This window comes from Rosa chinensis, chromosome 6 (genome assembly GCF_002994745.2).
Source record: "Rosa chinensis cultivar Old Blush chromosome 6, RchiOBHm-V2, whole genome shotgun sequence".
Classification (NCBI taxonomy): domain Eukaryota; kingdom Viridiplantae; phylum Streptophyta; class Magnoliopsida; order Rosales; family Rosaceae; genus Rosa; species Rosa chinensis.
Window position 1 is genome coordinate 58063780 of NC_037093.1, and position 27145 is coordinate 58090924.

General features: G+C 40.2%; 3 protein-coding genes across 3 annotated transcripts; all 3 read right to left on the minus strand.

The window, feature by feature from the left end:
- Positions 1-362: 362 nt before the first annotated feature.
- On the minus strand, positions 363-1332 carry LOC112170451 (desmethyl-deoxy-podophyllotoxin synthase). Its single transcript, XM_024307746.2, has 2 exons — positions 1221-1332; positions 363-1031 (listed from the first exon to the last, which is right to left on the minus strand). Exons 1-2 carry the CDS (start codon positions 1221-1223, stop codon positions 363-365), a joined length of 672 nt encoding a protein of 223 aa, XP_024163514.2. The 5' UTR covers positions 1224-1332.
- A 2356-nt stretch (positions 1333-3688) lies between these two features.
- On the minus strand, positions 3689-4634 carry LOC112171653 (agamous-like MADS-box protein AGL82). The gene has a single exon (XM_024308803.2). It carries the CDS (start codon positions 4613-4615, stop codon positions 3689-3691), a length of 927 nt encoding a protein of 308 aa, XP_024164571.2. The 5' UTR covers positions 4616-4634.
- A 16195-nt stretch (positions 4635-20829) lies between these two features.
- On the minus strand, positions 20830-25226 carry LOC112173059 (metal transporter Nramp5). Its single transcript, XM_024310603.2, has 13 exons — positions 24891-25226; positions 24675-24753; positions 24509-24549; positions 23914-23992; positions 23653-23757; positions 23390-23499; positions 22758-22939; positions 22566-22635; positions 22296-22469; positions 22102-22206; positions 21859-21990; positions 21647-21742; positions 20830-21371 (listed from the first exon to the last, which is right to left on the minus strand). Exons 1-13 carry the CDS (start codon positions 25020-25022, stop codon positions 21045-21047), a joined length of 1632 nt encoding a protein of 543 aa, XP_024166371.1. The 5' UTR covers positions 25023-25226; the 3' UTR covers positions 20830-21044.
- Positions 25227-27145: the final 1919 nt, after the last annotated feature.

The following is a 27145-nucleotide window of genomic DNA, read 5'->3' on the forward strand; positions in this document are numbered from 1 at the left end:
GTCTCCTTTCCCATATCTTCTTGTTCAGAAGAGATTAGATTTACTTCCTAAACTCACTTCGCAGTGAGTCCATAAGCTTGGTATGCCTGAGCAGGATGATGATTTTAGATGTATGCAAAATGTCCATACCAATTTAGTTGTCACATTACTTTTTGTCCCAGTTTATTGAAGGAAAAACTCATGCAACTTGAAGGAAAAACTCAATAAAAACTCGTACAACTTGAGGAAAAACTCGTACAACTTAAAGGAAAAACAAACACCACAACACCCTAATAATAGGCTCAAGTAGGCTATACCGCTATAGTTACCCACACAATCACACACTGACCCAGATCTCATGTGCCATTAGGAGACGCCTATTTCTAGGACTTGGTCATTGAATCAAGGAAATGAGGGGTGGCAATGACGTACAAATCATCCCTTTTCCTGCATGTTGCTCCCCAACTCTCAGTCATGTCTAGTTCATCTGGTTTTATCCCATCAGCCAGTTCCCAATCAAAGCGGTAGAGCAATTGGAAAAGAGTTGGCTCAATCACTGCATTGGCAAATGACATGCCCGGACATATTCTTCGACCGGCCCCAAAGGGTAAGAGCTCAAAGTTATTCCCTCTGAAGTCGATTTTGGCAGTCATAGAGTCATGGAGGAACCTCTCTGGCTTAAAGGAATCAGCATCATCCCCCCATTGTTCTGGATCTCTTGCCAGTGCCCATACATTGATGATTGCTTTCGTCTTAGCAGGTAATTCATATCCATCGACTTCGCATCTTTCCCTTGATTCTCTTGAAAGCAAGGGAGTAGGAGGGTGCAACCGCAGGGTTTCTTTCACAATTGATCTCAAGTAATCCAATTTGTGATGAACATTGTCAGACGTCGTATCTTCTATTGTTGATTTCTTTCGTTCACTTGTAAGGAGTACTGATTGTCGCACCTCAGATTGGGCCTTCTTCATTACTCTTGGGTTTCTCAGCAACTCCGACATCGCCCATTCTAGGGTTGTAGCTGATGTCTCACTCCCCGCCACGAAGATTTCCTGCATGATATATATCCGAGTATAAGGAACTTGTTCATAGATCTTAATCAACTATTTAGAATAGAGAGATCTCAATAGTATATATTTTTGGATCCATATTTTTTTCATGCATTTAAGATCGTTTTAGCTAGCTAGGTTATTAATGTAGTAACAATGCATATCAACCTAACATTATCCACGATTACATACCATAACGACATCTTTGATTTGACCAGTTGTCAACTTGAAATCATTACTTGACTCCTGGAGTTTTAGAAGTACGTCGACTAGATCTTCCTCCTCTTCATCATCATGATCAGCTCCTGCTGGTTTATCATCCTTCAATGATCTTTTCCTCTTATGATCATCGATGATACTGTCAAGTGCTACTCCAATCTTGTCTCGCATCTTTCTCATCGCGGGTATGGTCCCAGTAATGAAACAAAGAAACCGAAGTGAAGGAAACAAATCAGGTATGTCAAACCCTCCACCGAGTTTCAGTGCTTCATCGAGCACTGCTAGGAACTCCTTTTGATATTTGCACTTGTTTCCAAATGCTGCCCTCGATATTATGCCGTTGGTCAAGAGCAAGCTCTCCTCGCTGAAATTTATGGCTGATGATTTTGATGATGAGGAGGAAATGGATTCAACAAAGTTCTTTACCTCTTCTTCTCTTATGGACCGAAATGCCTGCACATGCTTAACGCTTAATAATTCGGAAACACAAATCTTGCGCACCTCTCTCCAGAAATCTCCATAAGGAGCAAAGGCAATGCTTCCTCGGCCGAAGTTGATGGTTTCGACTTGCAAAACCAGAGGCCTCTGAGCAAAAGTGATCTCATGCGTCTTCAACACCTCTAGGGCTGCTTTGCGGGATGAAATTATAATAGCCTCCGACTGACCTAGTTTCAGGTGCATAATGGGTCCATATTTCTTGGCTAGGTCTCTCAATGGGTAGTGTGGCAGTGGATGACCAGCCAACTGAAGCAAATTTCCTAGAATAGGCAGCTTCCATGGCCCTGGGGGTGACTTGAGGACTTGGCTTTTGCCTAATTTGGAACTCTTCCAAAAGTGAACCACTAGGATTAAGAGGAGGAGATAAGCTGAAAGAGGAAGAGCTTTGATGGGTAGTGTTTGGAGCATTAAGGACCACATTTTGGATACACGAAATAAATTAGCTCTGAATTTGATGAATGGTTCATAGCTAGCTAGCTAGAAGTTTATATAGGAATTTGAATATATATATATATATATATATATATATATATATAATCTATTGGGGTCGCAACTCAGTTAATTACTTCATTAATTGTTTCCCGATGAAGATGATTTGCCAGGATAATGATGATCCGTGGTGGCTTATACGATCGATCAACTGGCCCATTAGGCCATTATTTAACATCAGCAGAAGCAATTAAGGTAGTTGCATGCATGTTAACTTTATTGTTGATGCATGTTATCATTTCAGTGCGTACAGCTCTAGCCAGATTCCTCTGCAACAGAAAGACAATTGTTTGGCCGGTTTGTCTTGACCCTTGATGCAATTGAAGTCGCTGTAAGCATGATAACAAGAACAAGAAATCAGTGTCGTAGTGCTGTGTGTAATATATTAAACTATTAAGGAAAAACGAATACATGCATGTTTATTTATAATACCTAATTGAATTGTCTTGGTTAAGCTTAAACTTATTGGTAAATTAAAACTGTTAGATCTTTGTATGTTGATATAATATAATATAATGAGCCCAGCAGCCCAACTTGCATTTGAGTCATTCTGTATTGTGTGTGTGTATATACAGAAAATGCGCCAACGTGTGTGTGTCTATATATATATATATATATATATATATATAGAGGGCTTCTACTAAGGGATCTCTTTTTTTGGTCTTTTTATAGGGATAGACATTAGGCCAACTTTTACATTATATTTTTACATCTTAACCATTCAGTTTTTAAGTCCTAATGTATAGATCACTTCTGCAAATTTTCAGCCAAATTGGTGATCGTTAAGGCATCCAAAACTGCAATTTACACGAATGTACTGAATCTGTCGAACCAGAACCGTTCGTGTTTATAATGGTAAATTGCAGTTTTGGATGCCTTAACGATCATCAAATTGGCTGAAAATTTGCATAAACCTAGTTATGTATGAAACAACCGTAGCTTATGTGGTATATTATCTCAATACGCAGTGACGTTCTGTGGGTGGAGTTTCATCTCCATTTTTAATTCTTCTCTGCATGTTGGCGTGCGTAACCTGTTATTCGATCTTCATTTTTTCAGGTAAGTAGGTAATAAGTGATCGATGAGGCTGAGAGATACACAACCCGTTTGAGAAAACTAGAGAAATCAGTTGAGATTAACCAACGCAGTTTGTAAAGTTCCTCGCATCAAAGAAGCTAGATAATCACAATGATCTTACAAGATCCCAAAGACTTTTTTAACTCTTCAAGTATGAAGAAGCTATTAAATTACTTAGACCCATGTAATGAACCAATTAAATTATTCAAGAGAGATACAGAATATGCCTAACTACTGTATCCCAAAAACTAAACCGAGTAACTTCATATTAAAGTCTTGATAGTTCATAGTTGCAGTAAACTGAAGTAAAAATCTTGAATTCTAGCACATCAGAACTTGATCAATCAAACTTAAAAGTAAATTAATAAAAAATTTCATCAAACCATCTTGTTATGGATCAGATCATCATCTTCACGATCTTTTACTTGAGAATTTCCCAGTTGTGATGAAATAGTCGAAATATTCATCGGGTATTGCGTGTACGACATAGGCTTCTGTATTAGTTGGGCATAGTGGCTCACTGAGGAACTTGGAACGCTATTGAACATCATCATATTCGGATTATTCTCGGCAGGAGACTGGATCATCTGACTTGCTCCACTTGGATCATAGTAAGTGCTCGGATATCCCATCAACGGATTAGTCATCATCGAATTCAATTCTGAATCATATTGAAGCGTTTGAGAATAGCTAGTAGGCTGATCAATTGAGAAGGGCATTTGCATATCCATCATACTCACATAGCTAGGCTTTTGGTCCTCATACTCACCAAGGTAGTGCGCATAATCTTGCATGTGATTATAGAGCTTTTGGCTAGTTACATCAGCAACATGGTTTCCACCTAGCAGCAATTTTGGTGGTGCCCTCACATTATTTAGTGTTCTCTTCCCGGATTCAATCTTTTGATCCAACACATGTACAAGCTCTTCCAGTTGATGTTCTGAAAAATCATTGATGCGGTCGTCCCATGTAGGGTACTTGGCCTCATACATATCACTCCTCAGTTTGGAGATTTTAGCATCCATCTTGACCTTTTGCTCATGCAACCAATCGGACAAGTTGTAGGTTTTGGTGGCTGGTTTGTTATTGAGCTTAAATTTGCCAATAATGCGATTAACCTCATCTGGATTTTGTGGCCAGGTGTGGAGTTCAGTAGGTCGCCGATCAGACTGTTTTGGGCCGTAGATTATCAAGCACATATCTACACCGCAAAGGGTTGAAAACTCATAAGCTTTCTTGAGAATGCCCTTCTTTCTCTTTTGGAAGGTAATTCTGCGAGATCTCTCATCGGCAATGAGTTGCATGTTCAGTTTTCCACCACCACGGCCCATGATATTCTGATCCAAGAAAGAAAAAGAACCTATAAAGAGAAAGAACAAATGAAAACCTCAAAACTTCGACTATAAACAATAATTTAACAAACCCTTGAAAAAGCTCCGATCGTATAACACAAACCCTAGAAGAACCAGAAACAAAGTATTCGAAACCCTAAAACCGCGTATTGTTCTACCGTTGAAAATCTCAATAAAAACCCCAAACATTAATTTCAAGACAACTCAAATAAATGAGAACTACAGAAATGAGAATATATACTGAAATGAAAGCAGATTCAGAAATCGCTGCTCGATCTTTCTATATATCTTATCGAACAATTGCCATAATAGACGAAGAAAAGAAAGAGAGAATAATACCAAAGTAGTCTTTAGGTCAGACGACAAGATAAACGTCTGTGTATAGAATTCCACTCTTCTCTTTTTGGCCTTTTTCTTATGGTATTCTTTTTTTCTTTGGGCTGGTTATTTCTTTTCTTATCTTTTCTTTTTTATTTATCTCTGGCCAGTAGGATAGGTTTTTGAATGATGATCGAATACCTAAATAACTAAATTTTTGGTGTTCCCAACAATTAAGGGTCTGTCATTATAAGAAAATCACATAAACATTGCAAGAAATCAACCTAATTTCTCTTAAATTGGATATTCAATCACTTATGAGGATCAAGGAAACTTTAATTTTCTTTAAGGAGGAGTGATGAAGGCCATACTGAAGGCAACTAAATACATAAATTGGATAGTAATTTGTGGAGTTGATTGACCCCCACATGATCCATTTATGGGCATATATTCCAATTAGGAAAATAAAAGATTATTATCTCAACAAATTTGCAACTGTGAACATATTCGAAACTGGGACATAAATGTTATAGTTTTGTTTTTTTATTTGAAAGAAAGATTTCGAAAAACTGGTAAAAGTTTTAAAACAACACTTATGAGTAATTTTGAGAAATTAAAAAAAAAAAAAAAAAAACCCCTTTTAGGTCTTCAAATTGATTTCTAACCATGTTTTAATAAAATAGTTGAAAAGTAACCATATAGAGAGATACAATGTCATAACTACCCTAATCAAATTTCTATCAAACCCTAGTTATCCAACCTAATCTCTCAGTGACAAAAGAACTCTCCCTCATTAATTTTTTTTCTTTCTCTAGCGTGGTTGCCTGCTTTTCCCAACCTATCGAGGTGAATGCTAAAAGATTATTGTCAACCAAAATGCTCTTATTTCGTTTTTGGGTCAACGATTATTTATTGTTTGGGATCTTTAATAATTCTGTCCAATGGAGATGCTTATCTGATGTGAGAATTACGATAGCCTTTGTTTGGTGCGAGAGATTGACTCGTTAAATTTTTCACCCCGTCTCTCTCGGAGCTCTAGGGTTCTCTCAAAGTTTGGGTTCTCTCGTTCGTGGTTGGTGGTTCTCGTCCGGCGGCGCCCCAACTGCAGTGAGAGCCTCTGGCTTCGCCGGTGTGTGGTGGATGCTGCCGGACGGGAGGTTGAGGGGATGCAGCGATGGTTACCTATGGCTTGTTGCCTTGGGGAGTGGCGGCGATATCACTGTTGGTTGTTCCGATCTGGTTCGGAAGTCGATGGCAATCTTGTCGCGGCGATCGTTAGGCTGGGTTGCTCCGTCGACACTTGATCAGAGTGTTTCAGATCGACGGGGAATCCCACATTGGTTCTGATTTGTGATGGGTTTGGTGGTTGGCATGTGATGATTGTGCAGATGGGTTTTGGTTGGTGGATCGACGGTGGTCGGCTGTGCTATTGGGGTTGGAGGCTCTGTGTAGTTCTGGAGTCCAGGTGGGAATTTTGGCAGCGGTGGAGGCTTACAGATGCGTTGGGTTGGGGGTGGAGTTCTCGTGGCGGCTTGACTGGACTCACACAGATTAGTCTTGATGTGGGAGACATCTCAGATGAGTGTATCGATCTGAGAATGTGTGCTAGCAGGGATACCGTGGCGGCTCTTTGGGACATGATTCTGGGTCTCAGTAGTCTTCGTTTGGCTTACTTTAGGGTTTTCTTTTTTGGTTTAGTTTTTTGGTTAGTATCAATAAGTCCCTACTCAACTGAGCTAGGGTTTGGGAGTCATGGTGGTTTTGTAGTTGTGCCATTTGGTTGGCGTTATTCCCGGGAGCAATATGTTACAATTTTGATGCTGTTTGGTTATCAACGGAAAGGTGGATTTCCCTTGCACGTGGTCTGGCGGTTTATGGACACGGTGTGGAAGAGGGTGGAGTGGTTTGTCTGGATGTTGGTGACGAGTTCGTATCGTGACACTCGGGATTGGTTATCGTTCTTTGTAGCCTGGGGTGATAGGCGTAAAAACTGGTTAGGGGTTGGACTTTTTTGGTTCATGGATGTTACTATTAGTGACGGACCCATAACTATAGATCTGGGTAGGAATATGTGTCGTGGTGTTGATACCACAACCGGTTATTTCAATGACTTGTAATTTTTTTGGTTATTAATGGATTCTAGATCTTCTAAAAAAAAAAAAAAAAGCCATAAAGAAAAATCATGTTGCCTTGTTGGCCTTGTTACGTGAATGTTCAATCATGTTTCGAAGAATAAGCAATCTCATCTTAAGAAGAATGAGTGAATCTTGTGTTGAATCTTTTTAACCAAAGCGAAGTCGTCTTCCAAATTTTTTTTTCCTTTTAATTAAGATACATTTGTTTTTATTTTTTTATTTTTTTAAAGCTCACCCCATCGCACTCTTGAATCTTGATGGGACTTGAATACGTGACCTCCTAAATGAAAAGTTGTGCACCCACCAAACATACACATCCTTACGATACATTTGAAAATCAATGTGCATCTTCAAGGACTACCTTAATAAACTTAGGAAGAGATCTTACTTTTGTTTGGAAACATAATCTACCACACACAGAAACACACACACATGTATATATAATAATATAATATATCTTTTGGTCTAGCCAGATGTATGTGCTTCGGTCAATGGAAGGTGCAAAATAATGAACACACACACACACACACATATATATATATATATATATATATTTTTTTTTTTTTTGAGTTGAAGGAGGTCAGACATATTTATTCAATATGGAAGAAGCAATATTACACAGTGACCCGCCCCTGTAGGGCCGTCAGAAAGAGACACCGCTAAACGCAATATCACACAACCTATTGAGTGAAGCTCAGGAGTGAGTAAACTAATAAGAAACTGATAATAAAATTTTTCTACAGAATCCATCAGTAGACTCGCTGACAACCTCAAACCAATAATCCTGTCAGTTCCTCGCGGGTACTAATCCCAATAAAAAATTAGGTATCTAGACAAAAACCGTCCTGGATCCCAAATTTTTATAAAAAAGCCACCGGGATCCCAAATCCAGTTCCAAAACTGAAGACGCCCACATGGACCACATGCTGCAGCCCTAGGCATTCCATTAAGTCCTAAGCCCAAATCAGAAAACCAAAGCAAGGCCCAACAGCTCTTAGGATTAGCCCTGGCAACCAAGACAACAGAACCGTTGACTTTGCTGCCCCTGACACCTGCACCCAAGCTGCGCCGATGTCGGAAACTGCCAAAATCCTGAAAAAAGCTGACTGTAATTCCAAAGCGCCGCCCCACCATGTCTCCATCCAACTGATGACGAGGGACCAAAAGATTGAGCCCAACATCGTCAACCTAGAAAATAGACGAGCAAAATGGAATTGGAATCGCAAGTTGACTTTGCCCCCATACCAGTAGACGCCGGTCAGCCGGAAAACAACCATGAAGGGACTTGAACAGAATCTGACCCGACCTGTGCAAAACCCAACCAGTCAATCGCAACTGCCATGCTTGAACCAGATCTGCCTGCATCTCAGATCCTTTGAGCCGCGCAAGCCGTGGCCTAGGCGAGCCACCAAAACTTGATGGCACCCCTGAGATTGCACAGTGCTGCACCGCACAAGGCAATCGCTCCAGAAAAGACCAGGTCCCCAGTCCTATGAGCCACGATGGCGCAGGAGAAACCTGCGAAAGAGAAGACACGGCAAAACCCTGCCTTGATTTGGGCGATCCCAAAAGAGACGCCGTAGTTGTACTCCATACATGACGGAGAGAGGTACAGAGAGGCCAAACCCCAAGGCGGCGCTCTCCCAACCCTAGCAGAGCTCTGCTAGGTCGAGACATTATATATATATATATATATATATATATATATATATATAAGTACAGTGGCCAATATATTGATTGATCAAATATTACCATTGCATCAATCCAAATATAGAGGTTATATACGGAAGTGATTTCGGTGCAGTTAATGACAAGCTAAAAATTCAGATAAATTATAAAATGGTCCCGGACCATAATACACGCACCACGTGATATATTGACCCATATGACTTGAAGTTATTTCTGATTGGTATCTTTATTTAATTTTTTTTCACCCTCTGCATGGTCCCCACCAAATTCGAGTGATATTATTAGTTGAGACCACCACGTGGCATTTGGTACTCTAAGACTAGAATAATTCCTCAAAAATTCAAAAAATAAGTGAAAGGGAAAAATTTGACCATTAGAGCGATTGGAGTTTAGGGTAATTAAGACTTTATATCTTTATATATGATTATTTTTCATCTGTTTTAAAAAATATGGTCAAAAATCAACTTAAAAGCCCAAAATAGGTCATTTTAAAATAGGGTACGGCTATTGCCACCCTACTATTTTATTTGTTTACCCTACTTACTCATTACACCCTACATTTTAATTTCAATTATTAAAATTACTTATCTAACCCATTTCTTTTTCCAAGAGTATCCTTATATGACATATCCAATTAAAAAATATTTTTTAAGAAAAAGCTATTATTTAATTTATACCAATAAAAACACTAAAACATATTCAAGTTTTCTAAGTAATTTTTTTGTTTTGTTTCGATGTTCCTCTATGTTAATCTATGTCAAACGTTAGTAAGTTAACAACTATGAGCAATGAAAAAAAAGATTAATTTTTTTTTTCGTGTTTTAAATTTTACTTTCGCTGTTCACAAAGGGTATTGCAAAGATTTTGATGAAGTAAACATTAATTGTTTTGTGAATTGAATAACGAATTAACGATGAGGATGCAACAAAAAGAAAAAAAAAATAGTAATAAATTCAAATTTGGGTGGAGAATATGAAGATTATTGTTATCCAATGAGGAATTAAGTAGTTTTTGTATTTAATTAATTGGTTATCTATTTATTTTTCTTACAGATTTGGATTTTAGAAAATCAGTGTACTTATTAGTCATTTTGTACTTGGGTAATATAGTTTTTCTATAATTCAAATGTTTGTAGGGTGAACTAAGAAAATAGTAGGGTGGCAATAGCAGCACCCTTTTAAAAAGAGTCCCTGACCAAAAGCCCCAAAATGAGCCAAAGTTATCTCACTTACCCCAATAACAGATTTTTATTCCCACTAACTCAATTTAAATTGAAATGACTATTCTGCCCACTTTCTAATTAAATAACTACAGCTACTAGTACTCTCTCTCTCTCTCTCTCTCTCTCTCTCTCTCTCTCTCTCTCTCTCTCTCATCCTCCTAAGCAGATCGGAGAAAACTCTCTCTCTCGGAGTCCGACTGTGCTGCAGTGGCGTCGAACCCAAACCGGGTCGAGTTCCTGGCCGGTCTTCTGTTCCACAATTCGATAGAGGTTCGAGTCAACTCGGCAGCGTTTATCGAGAACCTCCTGGCCAAGTCACAGACAGCGGAGCTTCGAGCGCAATCCACCAAGGCGTGATCGAAATTCTCTGAAACCCAAGTGCTCACCCGCGAGCTCTGAAAATCAGAATCAAAGCCTTGTTCACCTTGTACCTGGTGAAGCAGACACGCGACAAAGCCAGGGCTCTCTTGGACGACGCCGGAGCTCCGATACCATTTGCTCTCCTTAGGGTCAAGACTGGCCAGCTCTGCCGATCCTCCTCTAATGACAACGCCTACTACGCAGTGGTCTCTCCGGCGACGCCAACAGTTCGTCCTTGGGGTTAAGACTGGTGTGAAGGGATGGTGTATCCAACTCGATCCACCATGCAACTTTCCAATTAATTTGATGAATTCAATTGTATTTTGAATTAGAACTTTGCAAAATAAAGTAACAGATAGATGGATCAGATGGAACTTGGTTTATGAGGCGTCCATCTCTTCACGTCTCACAGTCTAGGTCTGCAACCGGCAAAGGGAGAAAAGGTAGAAGACTTGGGTGCCCAGAGCATTTTCTGGGTGCCCAAATCAAATTTTCTTTTTTTTTTTTGCAGTAAATTGGTTCATAAGCCCAAAATGAAAGAAAAATGAAAAAAAGAGAGGTTCTATTGGGGCAATAGAGTCCTGTTAAAGATTTATTAGAGGGCAATAGACGTTTTGAATTGATGTAATCTCCTTGTTATTTTTTCTGTAATCAAAGTTTTATTTGTCTAAATTTAGGGAGATTAGTTCCCATTTTGGTGACTGAAAGTCCTATTGGGGGGCAATAGCAATAGACGTCTATTAGGGGTCAATAAATCTTTCCGGTGAGGTTTTCAGAAAAGTCTGGTGGGCGGCGGCAGGGGACCGGTAGCCGGAATCAAGAAAAAATTGGCCGGAATCCGGCAACCGGTGACCGGGCTCCGCAAAGTTCCCTATGGTTTCTCTTTCTTCCATTTTCTCTCTTTTTTTCTCTCTCTCTCTCTCTCTCTAAGTAACAAAGGTGAATGTAAAATGCCCCAAGGAAGTGATTAATCAGTAATCCTAATGCGTTGCCTCCCTGCCGCGCTCTCAAAACACAGAAACCCTAGCATCGAGCTTTCGGCGCCCTCCTCCAACAACCTCATGGCCTCCATTGAGGATGTCACAGCCACCTTTGCTACCTCTCTGGCTCTGGCCGGAGGCAACGTTATTGATATCTCCCACATGGCTGGAGGATCCACGACACGGGGATCTCAAGCTTTCTTGTTGGCGCGTCCTTTGACGAGGAAACCATGCAACATTGCAGATCTGCAATGCCATTTTAGAAGAATCTGGGTACTGGATGGATCCTTCAAGGTACAAGATAATCCTTCCAACATGTATGTCTTCTCCTTCAATCAAAGGCGCCTGTGATCATGCAAACCTACGATGGTCTTGCTGTGCCTCAGTTGATCTTGTTGGAAACCCTATACTTTTGGGTAAAAATCAATAACATCCCACCAGCACTGGAAGAGAAGAGGACCATCATGAACGTGGCCTATATGGCGGGAACATACCAGGAAATAGATCAAAAGCTATTCGATCACACTGGAAAGATTAGGGTTCGGGTAGCACACGACATCTCTAAACCCTTCTTTAACAAGATGACTCTCAAACTCGCTCCTGGCATTGTAGCAGAGATCGAATTCTTCTTCGAAAATTTGATTGGTAAGTGCAAGAAGTGCAACCTAATTTACCATACCCAAGGTGTTTGTCAGGTAGGCTCACCATGCAAGCAGTCTGAGGAAGAGGAGCAGGTGCGTCTCCCTCTACCAAAGTCATTTATGGGTTTTGCTGAAAACAAGTTTGTCAATGGTGCGTTCAAGTTCCAGGGTGTGCAAACACCGATCTTACCTTCTGTGGTGCGAAACCTGTTTGGTTCTGGTGAAGGCAATAAGCCTAGGAAGCCGATAGTTATATGCAATGGAAATATGGAGAATCATGCTGCCACTACTCGTACTGAGGGTACTAGTACGAATGCCCTAGCATTGGTACCTTTTGAGGAAACACCGGCAGATTTGAAGAGAAATAGGCCAGCCTCTCCCTTCTCCTCCCCAAAGAAGCTCAATCTTTGGCTTGGTGAAGCATCAGAGAGTATATCAGGAATTTCAAAGAAGTTGAAAGTTCCAGAGTTCCATACCAAATTCTTGGCTAAATCTCTAGGCTTGATTGAAGTTCCAGGAGGAATTTTGGCTCCTAAAGAAGGTACAATCCAGAAGGAGGGGTCGTAGCTGATCAAAAAGAAGAAAGGTAGGCCTTTGGGGTCGAAGAACAAAAATCCTTCCAAGACTCTGAAAGTATATGCTGAAGAAGTGCTGAGTGTGATCTGCCCCACCAAGCATCCAAGCCCTAGTGTTAAGGGTAAGGAGAAAGTTTAGTTTTATTTTGTTTTGAACTCAGCCTATTTGCATGTCATTGTAACATAGTTTATATGCTTTCTTGAATAAGTGAGCATGGGTACTGTCAAATGATCGGATCTAATCTATGTATCGCTGTGGTTTACCACAAACTCTTTATCTACCCATAGATGGTAGAGGGAGGCTATGTAATGGTCCTTTCTGGCCTGAGTTATTCTTAATATATCGATTTGATATTCTTCAAAAAAAAAAAAAAAAGGTGAGGGTAAAATGGTATTAAAAAAAACAAAAACAAAAACAAAAATCTTAATGGGGTATTAGGGAAGACCTTCTTAGAGTGTTTTGGGTAAAAGAGAATTAAAAAAACTTAATGGGTAATGGGGTAAGTGGGAAAAAAATCTCCAGAAATGGAGTAAATGGTCAAAAACCCTTTAAAAAAATTCTCAAGATGTAGCAGTCAAGTGGTAAACCCCGGCCCATTGACCAAACACATTAGTGGTGAACTCAATGAAATCGAATTCCCGCCTTCCAAGACGATTGAGCAGTCTTCTTCTTCTTCTTCTTCTTCTGTTTTGTGTTTGTCCATAAACGACTACCAACTCACTGGTAACCTAGCTATGCCTTGCAAGATTTTCTCTGCATGCCCGCCACCTCACACACGCCCAGGCGCCCCTCAACCTCTGTCTCATGTATAGGTGTCCGCCCCAGTCCTATCTCCCACAACATGCATGCTGATCGACGACCCCTCAACGTCCCTCTTCTTCATGGAAACGAGCTAGGATACTCTGAACTATTTGGAACTGAACTGTTTAGGATGACTCCCACAACCGGGGACGTCATGCTGAAAGTTTCGATCGTCTTCATATGCTCATTTCCCCTTTATACACCTGATCCACAATTACGTACACATACATATATAATTAAAAACCTCATGTTTCTAAACGTTGATTTATTCTTTTTATCCGCCCGATAAAATAAAAAAAAGCGTTAAGGGAATATGTCAAAACTGACTCACGCTAGGATGGTACAAATTAATCAAGTCAGTGAAAAATAAATAATATATAAAAAAAACTGAATTTTATTTATATATACCATCTTCGCAATCTAACTGTGAAAAGTGGGACAATATGGAATTTGTTTATGATTATTTCTTAATTGTTTAAGGATATCTCTATTTGTGTTTGGCCCAAACTCTAAGTTACTTGACCTAGTGGTAATAGGGTTTAATTAGAAGAATCTAGAGTTTATCTTTCCTTGTATGATTCAGACTCCATGTATTGTAATCCTCTATATAAAGAGGCCCCTATTATCAATGAGAACACACAGCAAATTTCTCTCAATTTCTGACTCCCTAAAACACGTTATCAGCACGAAGCCCTAACCCTGAAACCTAATATTCATAGCCTTCAAATCACAGAAACCTTCGCCGCCCACCTTGAAGCTCTCACCTCCAGAAGCCCAGAACCGGCGGCGCTGTCCCCAAAACCGGCCTGAAAATACCCGAATCGGCCCTCGGAAATACCGATATCCTCTCTGCCCGGTTCGAAGCCTTCCTCCCTGCTTACTGCTACCAAACTCCACCAGCAGCTGAAGCCTGACCCCAGATCACCGGAGCTGAAAAATCACCACAGGAACCGGCCTAGAACCACACGAACCGGCCGCCTGAAGTAACTACACCACCGAACCGCCGCCTGCATCCTCTGCCTTTGCTTCAGTCAACCAAGCCCACAAGTCAACCCTAGGCCCAGAAGCAGAAGCGGATCCACCAAGCCCAAGCCCAGAAGCAGGCCCACTGACATCAGCGTCCAGTCAGCCCTCTGACGTCAGCAGGCTACATCAGCATCAGAGAGCCATGTCAGCACCTGCAGTCAACGCCGGTTAACACTTAGGTCAACGACTGGTCAACCTTTTTCCGGCGACTTTTCCGGCCATCTACAGTAACTTTTTCCGGTCAAGAATTTCCTACCACTTTTCAAGGTAAATCTTTTCTAAAAGTTCCTATTTTTGAAGTTTTTTTTTTTCAATTTCTTCTTCTTTTCTCGGGGACTTCTAACATCCCTTCTTCTACCCCCCCTTTCTTCTTTCAAGGGGAGACCAATAGTTGAACTGTGGGGGTTCGTGCTCACTCCAAGCTTGGAGCTTGTAGAGTCCTCCAAACTTAGAGTTTGTTGAGAAGAAAAATGATCGACCACATACATCATTGTTTCGATCTAATCCAAAACCCCTCTTGGAATCAAATTTTTCTTGGAAGAGACTACGCTTAGAAAATCCCTAATTTCTTAGAAGTGACTACGCTCAGAAATTTAATAGTTTTTTGTGGTAGCCTTTTTCGCTCAGAAACTAACCCTAATCTTGTGTTGTTTTTCAGGATGAGTTACCTGAACAAGTTGAACTTTGTTCCACTAGAGACAACTGGAGCGGGATACCATAGGTGGGTCCGAGATGTGCGCCAACATCTTAAGGCTGATGGACTTCTGGAAGCCATCCAAGAGCCTAGTCAGAACGTGCTTTCCATTGAGCAAGCTACTGCTTTTGGAAGCAAATCAAGCTAAAGCCATCATTCTCATTACAAGGCACATGAATGACGTGCTCCAAAGTGAATACCTCAATGAGGAAGACCCAAGAAAGCTATGGGTAGAACTTGAGTAGCGATTTGGCAACGTTCGTGACTCCCTGCTTCCTGATTTAGAAGTGTGATGGCATAGCCTCCGCTTTTGTGATTTCAAGTCTGTGCTTGATTATAACTCGGAAGCTCTTCGTATCAAGTCTCTGATAGAGTTTTGTGGCTAAGCCATAACTGATACATTGTTGATCGAGAAGACTCTCTCTACCTTCCCCGTCTCTGCCCTGATGATTTCAAAGAATTATCGGATTGATGTAAAAGCAGGACATATCACAAGGTTTCATGAGCTTATTGGCACCATGAACGTAGCTGAAAAGCACGACAACATACTTGTGAAGAACTATAACGCTAGACCCGTGGGAACCAAGTCTATTCCGGAGTCTAACTATAGTCGCGCCCCCAAGGGAGGATGCAAGGAGCGAAACCCTAAGAGTATGGACAATTCTGGACATTCTGGTCCATATTCTCACCCTAAAGAGGAAGGAAATCGCCAAGAGAGGAGTGCACGGAACCGTGGAGGTCAACGTGTGAAGAGAGAGAGAGGCGGAGCCTCCAGCTATGGTGGTGACGCCACCAAGAGTAATAGTCGTCCAAATCATGCACCAAAAGGATCTCGATCAAGGGAGCCTGACCATAAAGATGTTTGTCTTCGATGTGGATCAAGTGGACATTGGGTAAAGAAGTGTACTGCATCCCAGAACGTTGCAAACGCATACAAGATGTATCGTGAAGCAAGAGAGGCAAATTACATGGAACAAGAAGATCAAGATGGAGATCTCGATCTAAGGGTGGAAGACTACAAGGATCAAGACCCAGAAACTGGCGATTTTGATTAAGTCTTTTTATTTTCCAAGAGATGTAGGCAATTGCCATATTACTTTTGTAGTAGATGCCAATGATATTAGTCTTTCTTCAAAGTAGGCGTACTCAATGAAAATGTGATGTCTAGGAAGGTTTTGAGATAAATGGTACTTAAGCGAGCTTTGCTCCACCGACATCTATCTACTCATCTGGTCACATTTACATTGGAATTACCTAAAGGAGTTAGACGACTACCATTGTTTTGCATTAACTAGTTTATTGGATTAGATTTTCTTTGGTTAAAGAAACGATGATGTAATTCCGTTTGGCTTATTAATAAAAGTGAGTTCTTTTCTTTATGACTCCTTTTTAATTACGAGATTTTCTTTTAGGAATGGATGAACTTCAATGTCTTGCGGATAGTGCGACTACGCACACCATTCTACGACATAGGCAATTATTCTTAGAGATGTTGCCTACATATTCCTCTGTGACTACGATGGCTGGGCCATCAAGTTTAGTTCAAGGACATGGAATGGCCCAATTCCTTTTGCCCAATGGCACCTTGATTAAAGTCACTGAAGCTCTCTACGCTCCTAAGGCAAATCGAACCTTATTAAGCTTTAAAGATATAAGAGCCAATAGATTCCATGCGGAAACGCATAGTGAGAACGGAATAGAATTCCTTTGCATTACCTCTAATGATTGCGGACGAAAGCACATCTTAGAGAAGCTTATGTGTCAATCTAGTGGACTTTATGTCACTACAATTCGACCATTAATTGAATCCAATAATGTCATAAGAGAAGATCTCTTGGATTCAGACACATATTGGCTTTGGCATGACCGACTAGGACATCCTGGTTGTGATATGATGCTCCATATACTTAAGACTTCACACGGGCATCCTTTCTTCGGAGTGAGAAGAAGCAAGAATCAAAAATTGATTCCAGGACTTAGCAAGACCGCAAAAATTGCAGCTTCTGGAGCTGCTGCTGTCTTGGGCAGCCGAAAGGCCGCCCCTGTCCCTAGTGATGACGCCATAAATGGCGCCAACCATGAGCATGACGCCATGGTTGCTCCTCCTAGTGTCCATGACGCCACACAAACCTATTTCCATGGCTCTAACGCCATAATGGGAGATGTAGTCACACACTTTGCTTCTAATAGCATTACAGACTCTCCGGCCCAACCAAAATCCTCATTGGTTGCTTCTAAGGCCCCTCGCTCATTTTGCAAAGCCTGTTAGTTTGGGAAATTAGGACCGAGACCGTCCTATGCAAAGGATCCTAAAATACTCATTTCGTTCTTACAGAGAATCCAATGAGATATATGTGGACCAATTCAACCACCATGCGGACCTTTTAAATACTTTATGGTATTGGTTGATGCGTCAACACGCTGGTCACATGTCGCGATGTTGTCCACTCGAAATGCTGCTTATGCTAAACTCCTCGCCCAGATTATCCGTCTACGGGCTCACTACCCTGACCATCCTATTAAGTCAATTCGACTTGATAATGCTGGGGAGTTTACATCGAAAACGTTCGATGACTATTGCATATCACTGGGGATTGATGTAGAACATCCAGTTCCCCATGTTCATACCCAAAATGGTCTCGCAGAAGCCGCTATCAAACGACTACAGATGATAGCACGGACATTGGTTATGCTCACCAATCTCCCTATTTCTGCTTGAGGATATGCAATATTGCATGCAGCGACACTAATTCGTCTACGACCCACTGCAACCCAATCTTACTCTGCGTTACAGCTAGTGACTGGGTACGAGCCTGATATCTCGCATTTACGCATTTTTGGGTGTGCCATCTATGTGCCTATTACGCCGCCACAGCGTACTAAGATAGGTCCACAATGACGAATGGGCATCTATGTTGGCTATGAATCTCCAACCATTGTCCGCTATCTTGAACCCTTGACAGGCGATCTCTTTACCGCTAGATTTGCGGATTGTCACTTTGATGAGACAATCTTCCTATCATTAGGGGGAGATAAGAACACAGATGTTCAACAGGAACGATAGGAATTGTCGTGGTCTGTCCCCACTATGTCTCATCTCGATCCCCATACCGCACAGTCCGAACTTGAAGTGCGAAGAATAATCGAGCTCCAGAACGTAGCAGACACTCTGCCTGATGCGTTTTCTGATGTTGCCAAAGTGACGAGATCACACATACCTGCTGCAAACGTGCCTGCAAGGATAGATGTCCCAAATACTGGACATCACGCCACTCCTGTGACATCAGGAGATGGCGCCATTGCCCAACATGGCAATGATGTGGCATTTATGGTCACAGGTCCCGCAAGGAAATGCGGTATACCAATTGGTTCGAAGGATACTCACCCTAGAAAGAAAGCGAATGAGGCACAAACAAATCCTTTGATCATTGATACTCAAAATCCGTCCCATGAGAATGTTCCGGATTACGGTTATGTCTAAGAGACATCATTGGGGGACGCCTCAATGTCAGAACCTATCCATGAGAACTTAGAGATCTCTGTAAATTACACTAGTGTACATGGGACGTGGGAAAGAAACTCCATCATCATTGATGATGTATTCACGTATTCAGTGGTGCGTGAGATTATTGAGACCGATGACATCAAACCACGCTCCGTTGATGAATGCCAACGTAGAGCTGATTAGCCAAAATGGAAAGATGTGATCCAGGCAGAACTTGATTCTCTAGCGAAAAGAAAGGTATTTGGCAAAGTTGTACTAGTACCGCCCAACACCAAACCAGTTGGTCACAAATGGGTATTCGTTAGAAAGCGTAATGAGAAAAACGAGATTGTAAGATACAAAGCTCGCCTTGTGGCGCAAGGCTTCTCACAACGCCCTGGAATCGACTACGAGGAGACCTATTCTCCTGTAATGGACGTCATTACGTTCCACTACCTTGTCAGCTTGGTAGTTTCTGAAAAACTGAACATGCAGCTTATGGATGTGGTTACTGCATATCTATATGGGGATCTAGATACGGAAATATACATGAAAATTCCAGATGGAATTCAGTTACCCAAATCAAGTGGCTCTAAACCACGGAGCGCGTTTGCGATTAGATTGAAACGGTCACTATATGGATTGAAACAATCCGGACGGATGTGGTATAACCATCTAAGTGACTACTTGATTGGAAAGGGATATGTCAACAATGAACTATGCCCATGTGTGCTCATAAAAAGGACAAGTTCCGGATTTGCAATAGTACCGGTTTATGTTGATGACATGAACATAATTGGCACCCTTAAAGAGTTAAGGGAAACCACTGAACACTTGAAATCCGAGTTTGAGATGAAAGATCTTGGGAAAACACGGTTTTGCCTCAGTTTAGAATTTGAGCACTGTAGAGATGGTATCTTGATTCATCAATCAGCTTATACCGAAAAGATGCTTAAGCGTTTCAACACTGACAAGACTAAGCCTTCAAGCACCCCAATGGTCGTCCGTAGTATTGATCCAAAGAAGGATCCATTCCGTCCAAAAGATGACGACGAAGAAGTGCCTTATCTAAGTGCAATAGGCGCATTATTGTACTTAGCACAATGCACAAGACCAGATATCTCATTCGCTGTGAACTTGCTAGTTAGATACAGCTCTGCGCCAACACGACGCCATTGGACTGGTGTTAAAGATATCTTTCGATACCTAAGTGGTACGATCGATATGGGCTTGTTCTATCCCTATATAGAGAAGATGGATTCAGACCCATCTAGTGTGAGGGACGCCACATATGGTAGACCACGTTCCCTCTCCCCACCCCAAAACGATGTAAGTGTTTTGGAAGGTTTGGCTGATGCTGGGTACCTCTCTAACCCACACAAAGGTCGCTCCCAAACTGGTTATGTTTTCACTATAGGAAAGACCGCGATATCTTGGAGGTCTAGAAAGCAGACCTTAGTCGCTACCTCTTCAAATCATGCAGAGATTATTGCTCTTCACGAAGTAGTTCGTGAATGTATATGGTTTCGATTCATAGTTACGCATGTTCGAAGCAATTGTGGTTTGAAGTCTACCACAGATGAGCCAACGAGCATTTATGAGGATAATGCTGTTTGCATTGAACAAATGAAGCAAGGCTGCATCAAAGGCGACAACACCAAGCACATATCACCCAAATTCTTCTATAATCAGCAACAACAGAAGTTCCTCAAGATCAAAGTGAACCAGGTTCGATCTGAGGACAATGAGGCAGACTTGTTTACTAAGTCATTGTCCAAATCCACGTTCGAGAAACATGTGGCAAGAATTGGCTTGCGGAAATTATCTGAACTCCCATGATCGTAGTCATCAGGGGGAGGCGCAGACATCAGGGGGAGATGTCTACATGTTCGTCTCGAATCGTGAAGGGTGTGTTTTGCTCTTTTTCCCCTTCGACCGAGGTTATTTTTGTCCCACTGGGTTTTTGTTACTCGGCAAGGTTTTTAACGAGGCAACGAGAGAAGCACCGCGTTTGGACAACACAAGGGGGAGTGTTTAAGGATATCTCTATTTGTGTTTGGCCCAAACTCTAAGTTACTTGACCTAGTGGTAATAAGGTTTAATTAAAAGAATCTAGAGATTATCTTTCCTTGTCTGATTCAGACTCTATGCATTGTAATCCTCTATATAAAGAGGCCCCTATTATCAATTAGAACACACAGCAAATTTCTCTCAATTTCTGACTCCCTAAAGCATTAATATAATTATTGTTCTCCAATACTCAAATACATGTGAACAACATAAAGCTACATTCACTATTAACAAATGAGAAGAGCTCTGCTACTTGTTTAAGAGCATTTTGACTTGTTTCTAATTAACACAATATAATTGGCAACAAAACCCTGATATAAAAGGGTTTAGATCTCAACTCTAATTGAAGATGCAGGAGTGCAGCTAGCTGATCTTGGATAACCCTCTATTCTGGTAGAGGAACGTCAGCCAAATCCTCTCTGAAAGGTACAGGAGGTCCATGCGTGTTGGTGATCCCACTTTCCATTTGGTTCAGGGCCGCTGGGTCGTTCTTTGTTGGCTCAATGAATGTTACAACACTGTCCTTTCTGACAGTTAAGTAAACGACTGCAAGGATGTAAACTGCCATTAAGGGAAACACCAAGATCCCAATAAACACAGTTGCAACTTTGGGGAGACTGCTGTGGATTATCCAGCCCACAAAGCCTGTGCTGAGGTAATAGATGTTGATTCCAATGATTCCCATCCCTAGAATCCATGATACCACAATGATCTGCATTCAAAGAATGCCAACATGAATACATGATGACATCGTCACTTGTTATAGCTTGATATACATATATTGTTGCCTACAAGCTTATCTTGATTTAAGTAAAAAATCTGTAAGCTTCACATTATACACACACACACACACACACATGATCGAAGTGACAAGATTAACGTTCCCACCAACTTGAGCTTATGAAATGAAACTAATAGTTATTTACAGTGCATACTCGAGCTCAGCTCAATGAATCTCATAATTAAATAAAGAAAATAACTACTCACGTAGATCGAATTCTTGTGAGGTCCCATCTTAGTAGCGCTACTGCTAAATTTGAGGAGTGGGATCAAAGCAAATGGAAGTTCAAAAGATAGTATCATCTGCAAATTTCAGTAAATGTTAGCTCCTTATTTTTCTGAAATATAATTATATATGCATGTAAAACTGAAAAGGAAATTAATTGTCTATATATATGTAATTAATTACTATAACGAACCGATGCAATGATAATGAGTCTCCCTGCTCCTGAAGGCCCACCGATGATGGAAACAACAAGACTAGGTGTAATGGCAATGCACCTAGTCATCAGGTTTCTAAGCCATTTTCTCATCTTAATGTCCAAGAAACCCTGCAATCCACCATTAATTTTACATCATGAGAAAAACAGAATTAAGTCATTCACCTAATATTCTAATAAACATGTAGGTACGCAGTAAATTAAAGTAAACAAATATATAACCTGCATGACAAATTGTCCTGCGTAAGTGCCTGTAATGGTTGAGCTTTGTCCTGAGGCTAATAATGCAATAGCATAGATAACTTTGCTTGACTTTCCCAACACATTCTGTGAGTTTGAAAAACAGATTAGCAATTTGATCTATATAACGACATGTTATGTATATAATCATTGATATATGAAAGATCGAGTTGCACCTGGAGAAGAAAAGAAGCAGAATTGAGTGTCAGATCGCTACATGTTTTAGCATCCTTGTCAGAGAGGTTATCTCCGTGGCAAACGGTTCCCGACACAGAGACAATGGCAACATTGATTAGAAATGCTATGAATAATGCAAATCCACTTTCTATCAAGAAATATCGACATGCATCCTGCAGTTCAAACATCATTAGGTTAGTAATCTAATACAGTTTAGTATGTGCAATTGATTATTAAGGAAAGCTCATCGGTATTTTTATGGGGCTTACATTGATGCCACGGACAGAGTTTGGGACTTTCCTTGAAAGCACAAGAGCAGAGTGGAGAAAAAGATTGTGGCTGGAGAAATTAAACAAATATAAAGGTTGTTATGATTGAAAATTAACTTGATGGCTTAACATGCCTAATATTTGACTAACTAAAAAGATCGTTACTAGATATAATAAGAGAAATGTGCTTACGGCATGACAAGGGCACCCAAGAGGGCGATGGCGTCTCCGGTGGCTCCTTGGCCGCTGAGCTTGGGGACAAACATTCCTTCGATCACACCGGATGCAGGAGGCTTCACATAACCCATTTCACCAAAGAAACAGGCTGCCATTACAAACACTAGTACTGCTATCAGCATTTCCAGCTTCCTAACCTGCCCAATATTAATTCAACGACAAACATTAAATATATTTTTATGCATGCTGAGATATCTTAACCATAAACTATAATTAGGGTACACGTACTGATTAATAATAAAAGATGATATTGAACTCATTATTGATATCTGATAACAAGCTCAAAGAACGAACGGCTCAAAACAATAAGGCCAAAGTTGTATCTAATTGACTAATTCACTTGAAATTAACTAGGAAAAGAAAAGGATAACGTTTTTATAGAATTATATTTGACCTAACTGTCCCTTACTAGTTGCTACTATAGAATATATTATAAGATTCATTTTGTGTAATAATATTTTCTTGATGTACTAGGACTAAAGTAGGAATAAGCTCTCTTCTTTGTGAGGATAAGACCAAATTAGGTATAACTGTATAAGTACAGCATGATAATGAAAAATACAATTTTTTAATTGAAGTTTAATTACCCCATATCTTTGCAGGCCAAGAAGAAGGAGAGTACTGAAACCAGTCAATAGTACTCCAGTCCAAACTGGAATGTTGAACAGTATATTTAGAGCAAACGCTGTTCCAATCACTGCATATATGCCAAAATTAAGAATTAACCATGGAACAGATTAAAGCCAATTACAATTGTACTTTATGTATTGACCCAAAGTTTGTACGTTTCTGTTTTTTCCATTATATATTTCACATAAAATTGAATTGAATATATATATGTACGGCTTACCTTCGGGAATATCAGCAGCTATGACAGCAACCTCTGCAAGCAACCAGAGACAGTATTTGACAAATGGTGGGTACTCCGCCTTACATAATTCAGATAAATGTTTGCCTGAAAATTTAAGAAAAACGAACGAGTATGACCAGTAAAAGTGAGAAATTTAACAATAGAAATTATATTTTAATATTTAGTTTAATATTAACATAAAACCTAACAGATCGATTGGACCTATTTGCTTAAGCTCTATAACATTGCTTTTGCCGTTACCTGTGCTCACGCCAAGGTTTGCTGACAGAGATTGGATTATGAGAGCGAAGATCAATCCAATGAGTATAACCCAAAGTAGCTGATCATCAAAACATATAGCACAATATATAATATTAGACTACTGCTTTAACCTTCTCCTTTGCATGTTTACAATACATTGAGTAAAAACAAGTTAAAAGATCCTTTTAGCCTCTTAGGACTCAGTTTCCTTTAAAATATTGTGAAATCTTTGTTAGGACCGAACCGCACAATGTTAGGTATAGAAGAGGCTAGTCATAAATTCAAGGTTTAAATTTTATATTTTTCCTCTAAACCCTTTTAAAAAAGAAAAAAAAAAAAACAGACACCTCATGCCAAACAATAATTTGTCAGACATATCAATTGGTATAGCCCATAAATGATGTATCTAAGATACTCTCTTAGATAACTCAGAAAACTGATATATCATTTTATGTTACGACTAATTAATGTAACGTTGTCCTTAAAATAAGATCCGATGTAATTTTATAAAGCTGAAAAGCACGGCCCTATATAGATTTTTCCAGTTCCAACTGCATATTAATTTACTTCTGTTTATATATGGATCTTATTTTACCTCGTATTGGTGATTTGCTCCAGCTTGCAGATCAGTTTCCACTGTAAGATCGATTATGCCATATAAGTAAATTTTTTTTTGTCAATAAACATAAAAAGCAGAACATATATACTCGATCATATATGTACAAAAGAAGTACTGAAATGAGAAGCAGAGCAAGACTTACAGTTGCCGGGGTCAAGGTAAGCCAAGGAGACGAGAAACCCAGGCCCTACATGTGCCAGAAACTTCCTCCATCCAGGCTTCTAATCGTAGATAACAAGAAACAACCTCAGAAGTCAGATAGCTTGTTGTTACTCGTACACAAGAATCAATGAACTTAATACGATTCAAAAGAGCGCAAGAAAAATTATGTACAAGATGTATATATGAAGATGGAGACCTGATTTTCAGGATCATCATGATGGTCATCAAATTGTTTGATATCGGAGGGTGGTGGTGTCTCGACATCTGCTGAATAGATGCGTTTGCTTCCACGCTCACCAACACCTATTCTCTGTTGCTGGCTTTCCATCTCTCTTTTTCTGATATGTCTGTAGCTCTGTGAAGCAAGCAAAAGCTAGAGAGAGCTAGTAGTGATGCTTGAATGAAGTGAGGAGATAAAGAGGGGTCGTGCATGAATTTATAATGCGTGGGAATTGGGAGATGTAGTCAGCAAGAGGTGAATCCACAACAATTCCCTGCCTTCTAAGCCAACTGAGCAGTCCGGCCCCTTCTTCGCCTTCTATTCTGTCTCTGTCCGTGTGGCCATCTATTCTGTCTTTGTCCGTGTGGCATAAACGACGCTCGCTAGCTATATTCTTATTGGATTTTTGTTTTACATTTTCATATAATTAAGAATCTAATTTATAATTTTTGTTCCAATTATGAGTGCTAGAGGTAATTCGCTCTATTTAATAACTAATCGTCCTGTGAAATTGGCTAACTTCAAACACGCCTCTAAATCTCTAATATTAAGTATGCCTTTCTCCCTCACGAATTGAAGATGTTGGAAAATCTACGGTTTTCTAGATCAAATGACAAAAAAAATTGTACTTTTTAGAGCATCTCCAATGGTCGAGTCAAAATGCCTATGTCAAATTTGAATTTGAAGGTTGAGGTAACAATTGTCAATTTTGACATGCTTCTGCTCCAACAAATAGGTCTAATTTAAATATTATTTTATTATTTTTTCAGAATATTTTATAACAAAGAGAGAAACGTTTCCTCTTTCTTCTCTATCTTCTTCTCATTCAGTTTCTCAGTTCCTTTTCGTCTTCTGCAGATTTCTTCCTTCTGTTTAAATCTTCCATTTCTTTCTTAAGGGACAATGAGTTCATTCTGGGTTATTACCGATCAGAATGGCCATTGATTTTAAGACTGTTGTTCTTGATAAAGTAATCTGGGGTTCACATCCAAAACCAATTGGCAATGGATGGAGTGGCCCAAACCCTTATAAACTCACAGGCAAGGTCCCATTTTTCCCATGTGGGATGTTTATATTCTCAACACGCCCCCGCACGTGTGGCGAATTTTCAAGTCATACACGTGAACAACTTTGGGTGACGCGGAGCCCGTGTGGCCGTTAGGCATGCACACGTGGGTAACCCGCTCTGATACCATGATAAAGTAATATGGGGTTCACATCCAAAACCAATTGGCAATGGATGGAGTGGCCCAAACCCTTATAAACTCATAGGCAAGGTCCCATTTTTCCCATGTGGGATGTATATATTCTCAACAGTTCTTAAACATTATTGACTCTATTTGCAGGCATTTGATTGGCTTCTTCCTTTTCCTTTCCTCACTATTTACACAGTAACAAGAGCTCCAGACCTCATGGATCTTCATTACCTACGACGTTTTCCTGACATGATTAGAAGTGCTGATTTCCACAAAATTAATCCAGAACTGTTGAATTGCCTCCCTTTATTACCTAACCTGTCTGATTTTAAGACATCTTTGCCATCTATGGATTTTCCTTCTTCAGTTTTAGGGAATCTAGTGGAACTGCTCGTCTTGGATGACAGGATTTGATGCCCAGCTCAACGAAGACCCATTGAAGAACGATGCTGATGCCAAAATTGCAGATCTACTGAGTTTTTGCTTTTGGTCTGGGTAGGAAGAAGAGAGAGAGGCAGCGGAAAGTGGGAGAACGAGAGAAACAATAAAAAAAGAAAAGACAGTTTCATTTGAGTCTTTTGACAGTTTGAAACCAAATTGTCATCCACGGTGGCAATGACATATGGGTTGGAGGGTACTCTCATGTGTCATTTATAGTTGTTGGGCTTCCAGGTGGCAAATGACCAATCCGTTGGAGATGGTCTTATGTTTCATATCATGCTCGTGGGTTACTGTTCAAAAATGGTCATCGGTAATTATGATTCGCAACTAATCGCAAGCTTCAAACATAAATACTCTTGTCTAATTTCATTTTCTATCTAGGTCACAATCATAGAAAGAAAATCATCTTGTTAAGATACAAGACCTCTAATGAACAAACTAGTTTTTTTTTTTTTTTTTTTAAATTATTTATTTATAAATAATCATATAAATTTCATTAATATGGGTAAGGCCAGATTACATATCCTTCCGCTATGGGTCAAGAAGTTGTGATGCAAATAAACATCACAGTGATACATAGGCTAGGAGCATTCA

Excerpts from the sequence above, each read along its gene's own strand:
- LOC112173059 (XM_024310603.2), bottom strand. The coding sequence starts at position 25,022 with ATGGAAAGCCAGCAACAGAGAATAGGTGTTGGTGAGCGTGGAAGCAAA. Across the intron at positions 24,550-24,674 it reads TTACCTTGACCCCGGCAACT|TGGAAACTGATCTGCAAGCT; the intron begins GTAAGTCTTGCT and ends TCGATCTTACAG. Across the intron at positions 21,372-21,646 it reads CTCACAAGAATTCGATCTAC|ATCATTGTGGTATCATGGAT; the intron begins GTGAGTAGTTAT and ends CTTTGAATGCAG.
- LOC112171653 (XM_024308803.2), bottom strand. The coding sequence starts at position 4,615 with ATGCAACTCATTGCCGATGAGAGATCTCGCAGAATTACCTTCCAAAAG.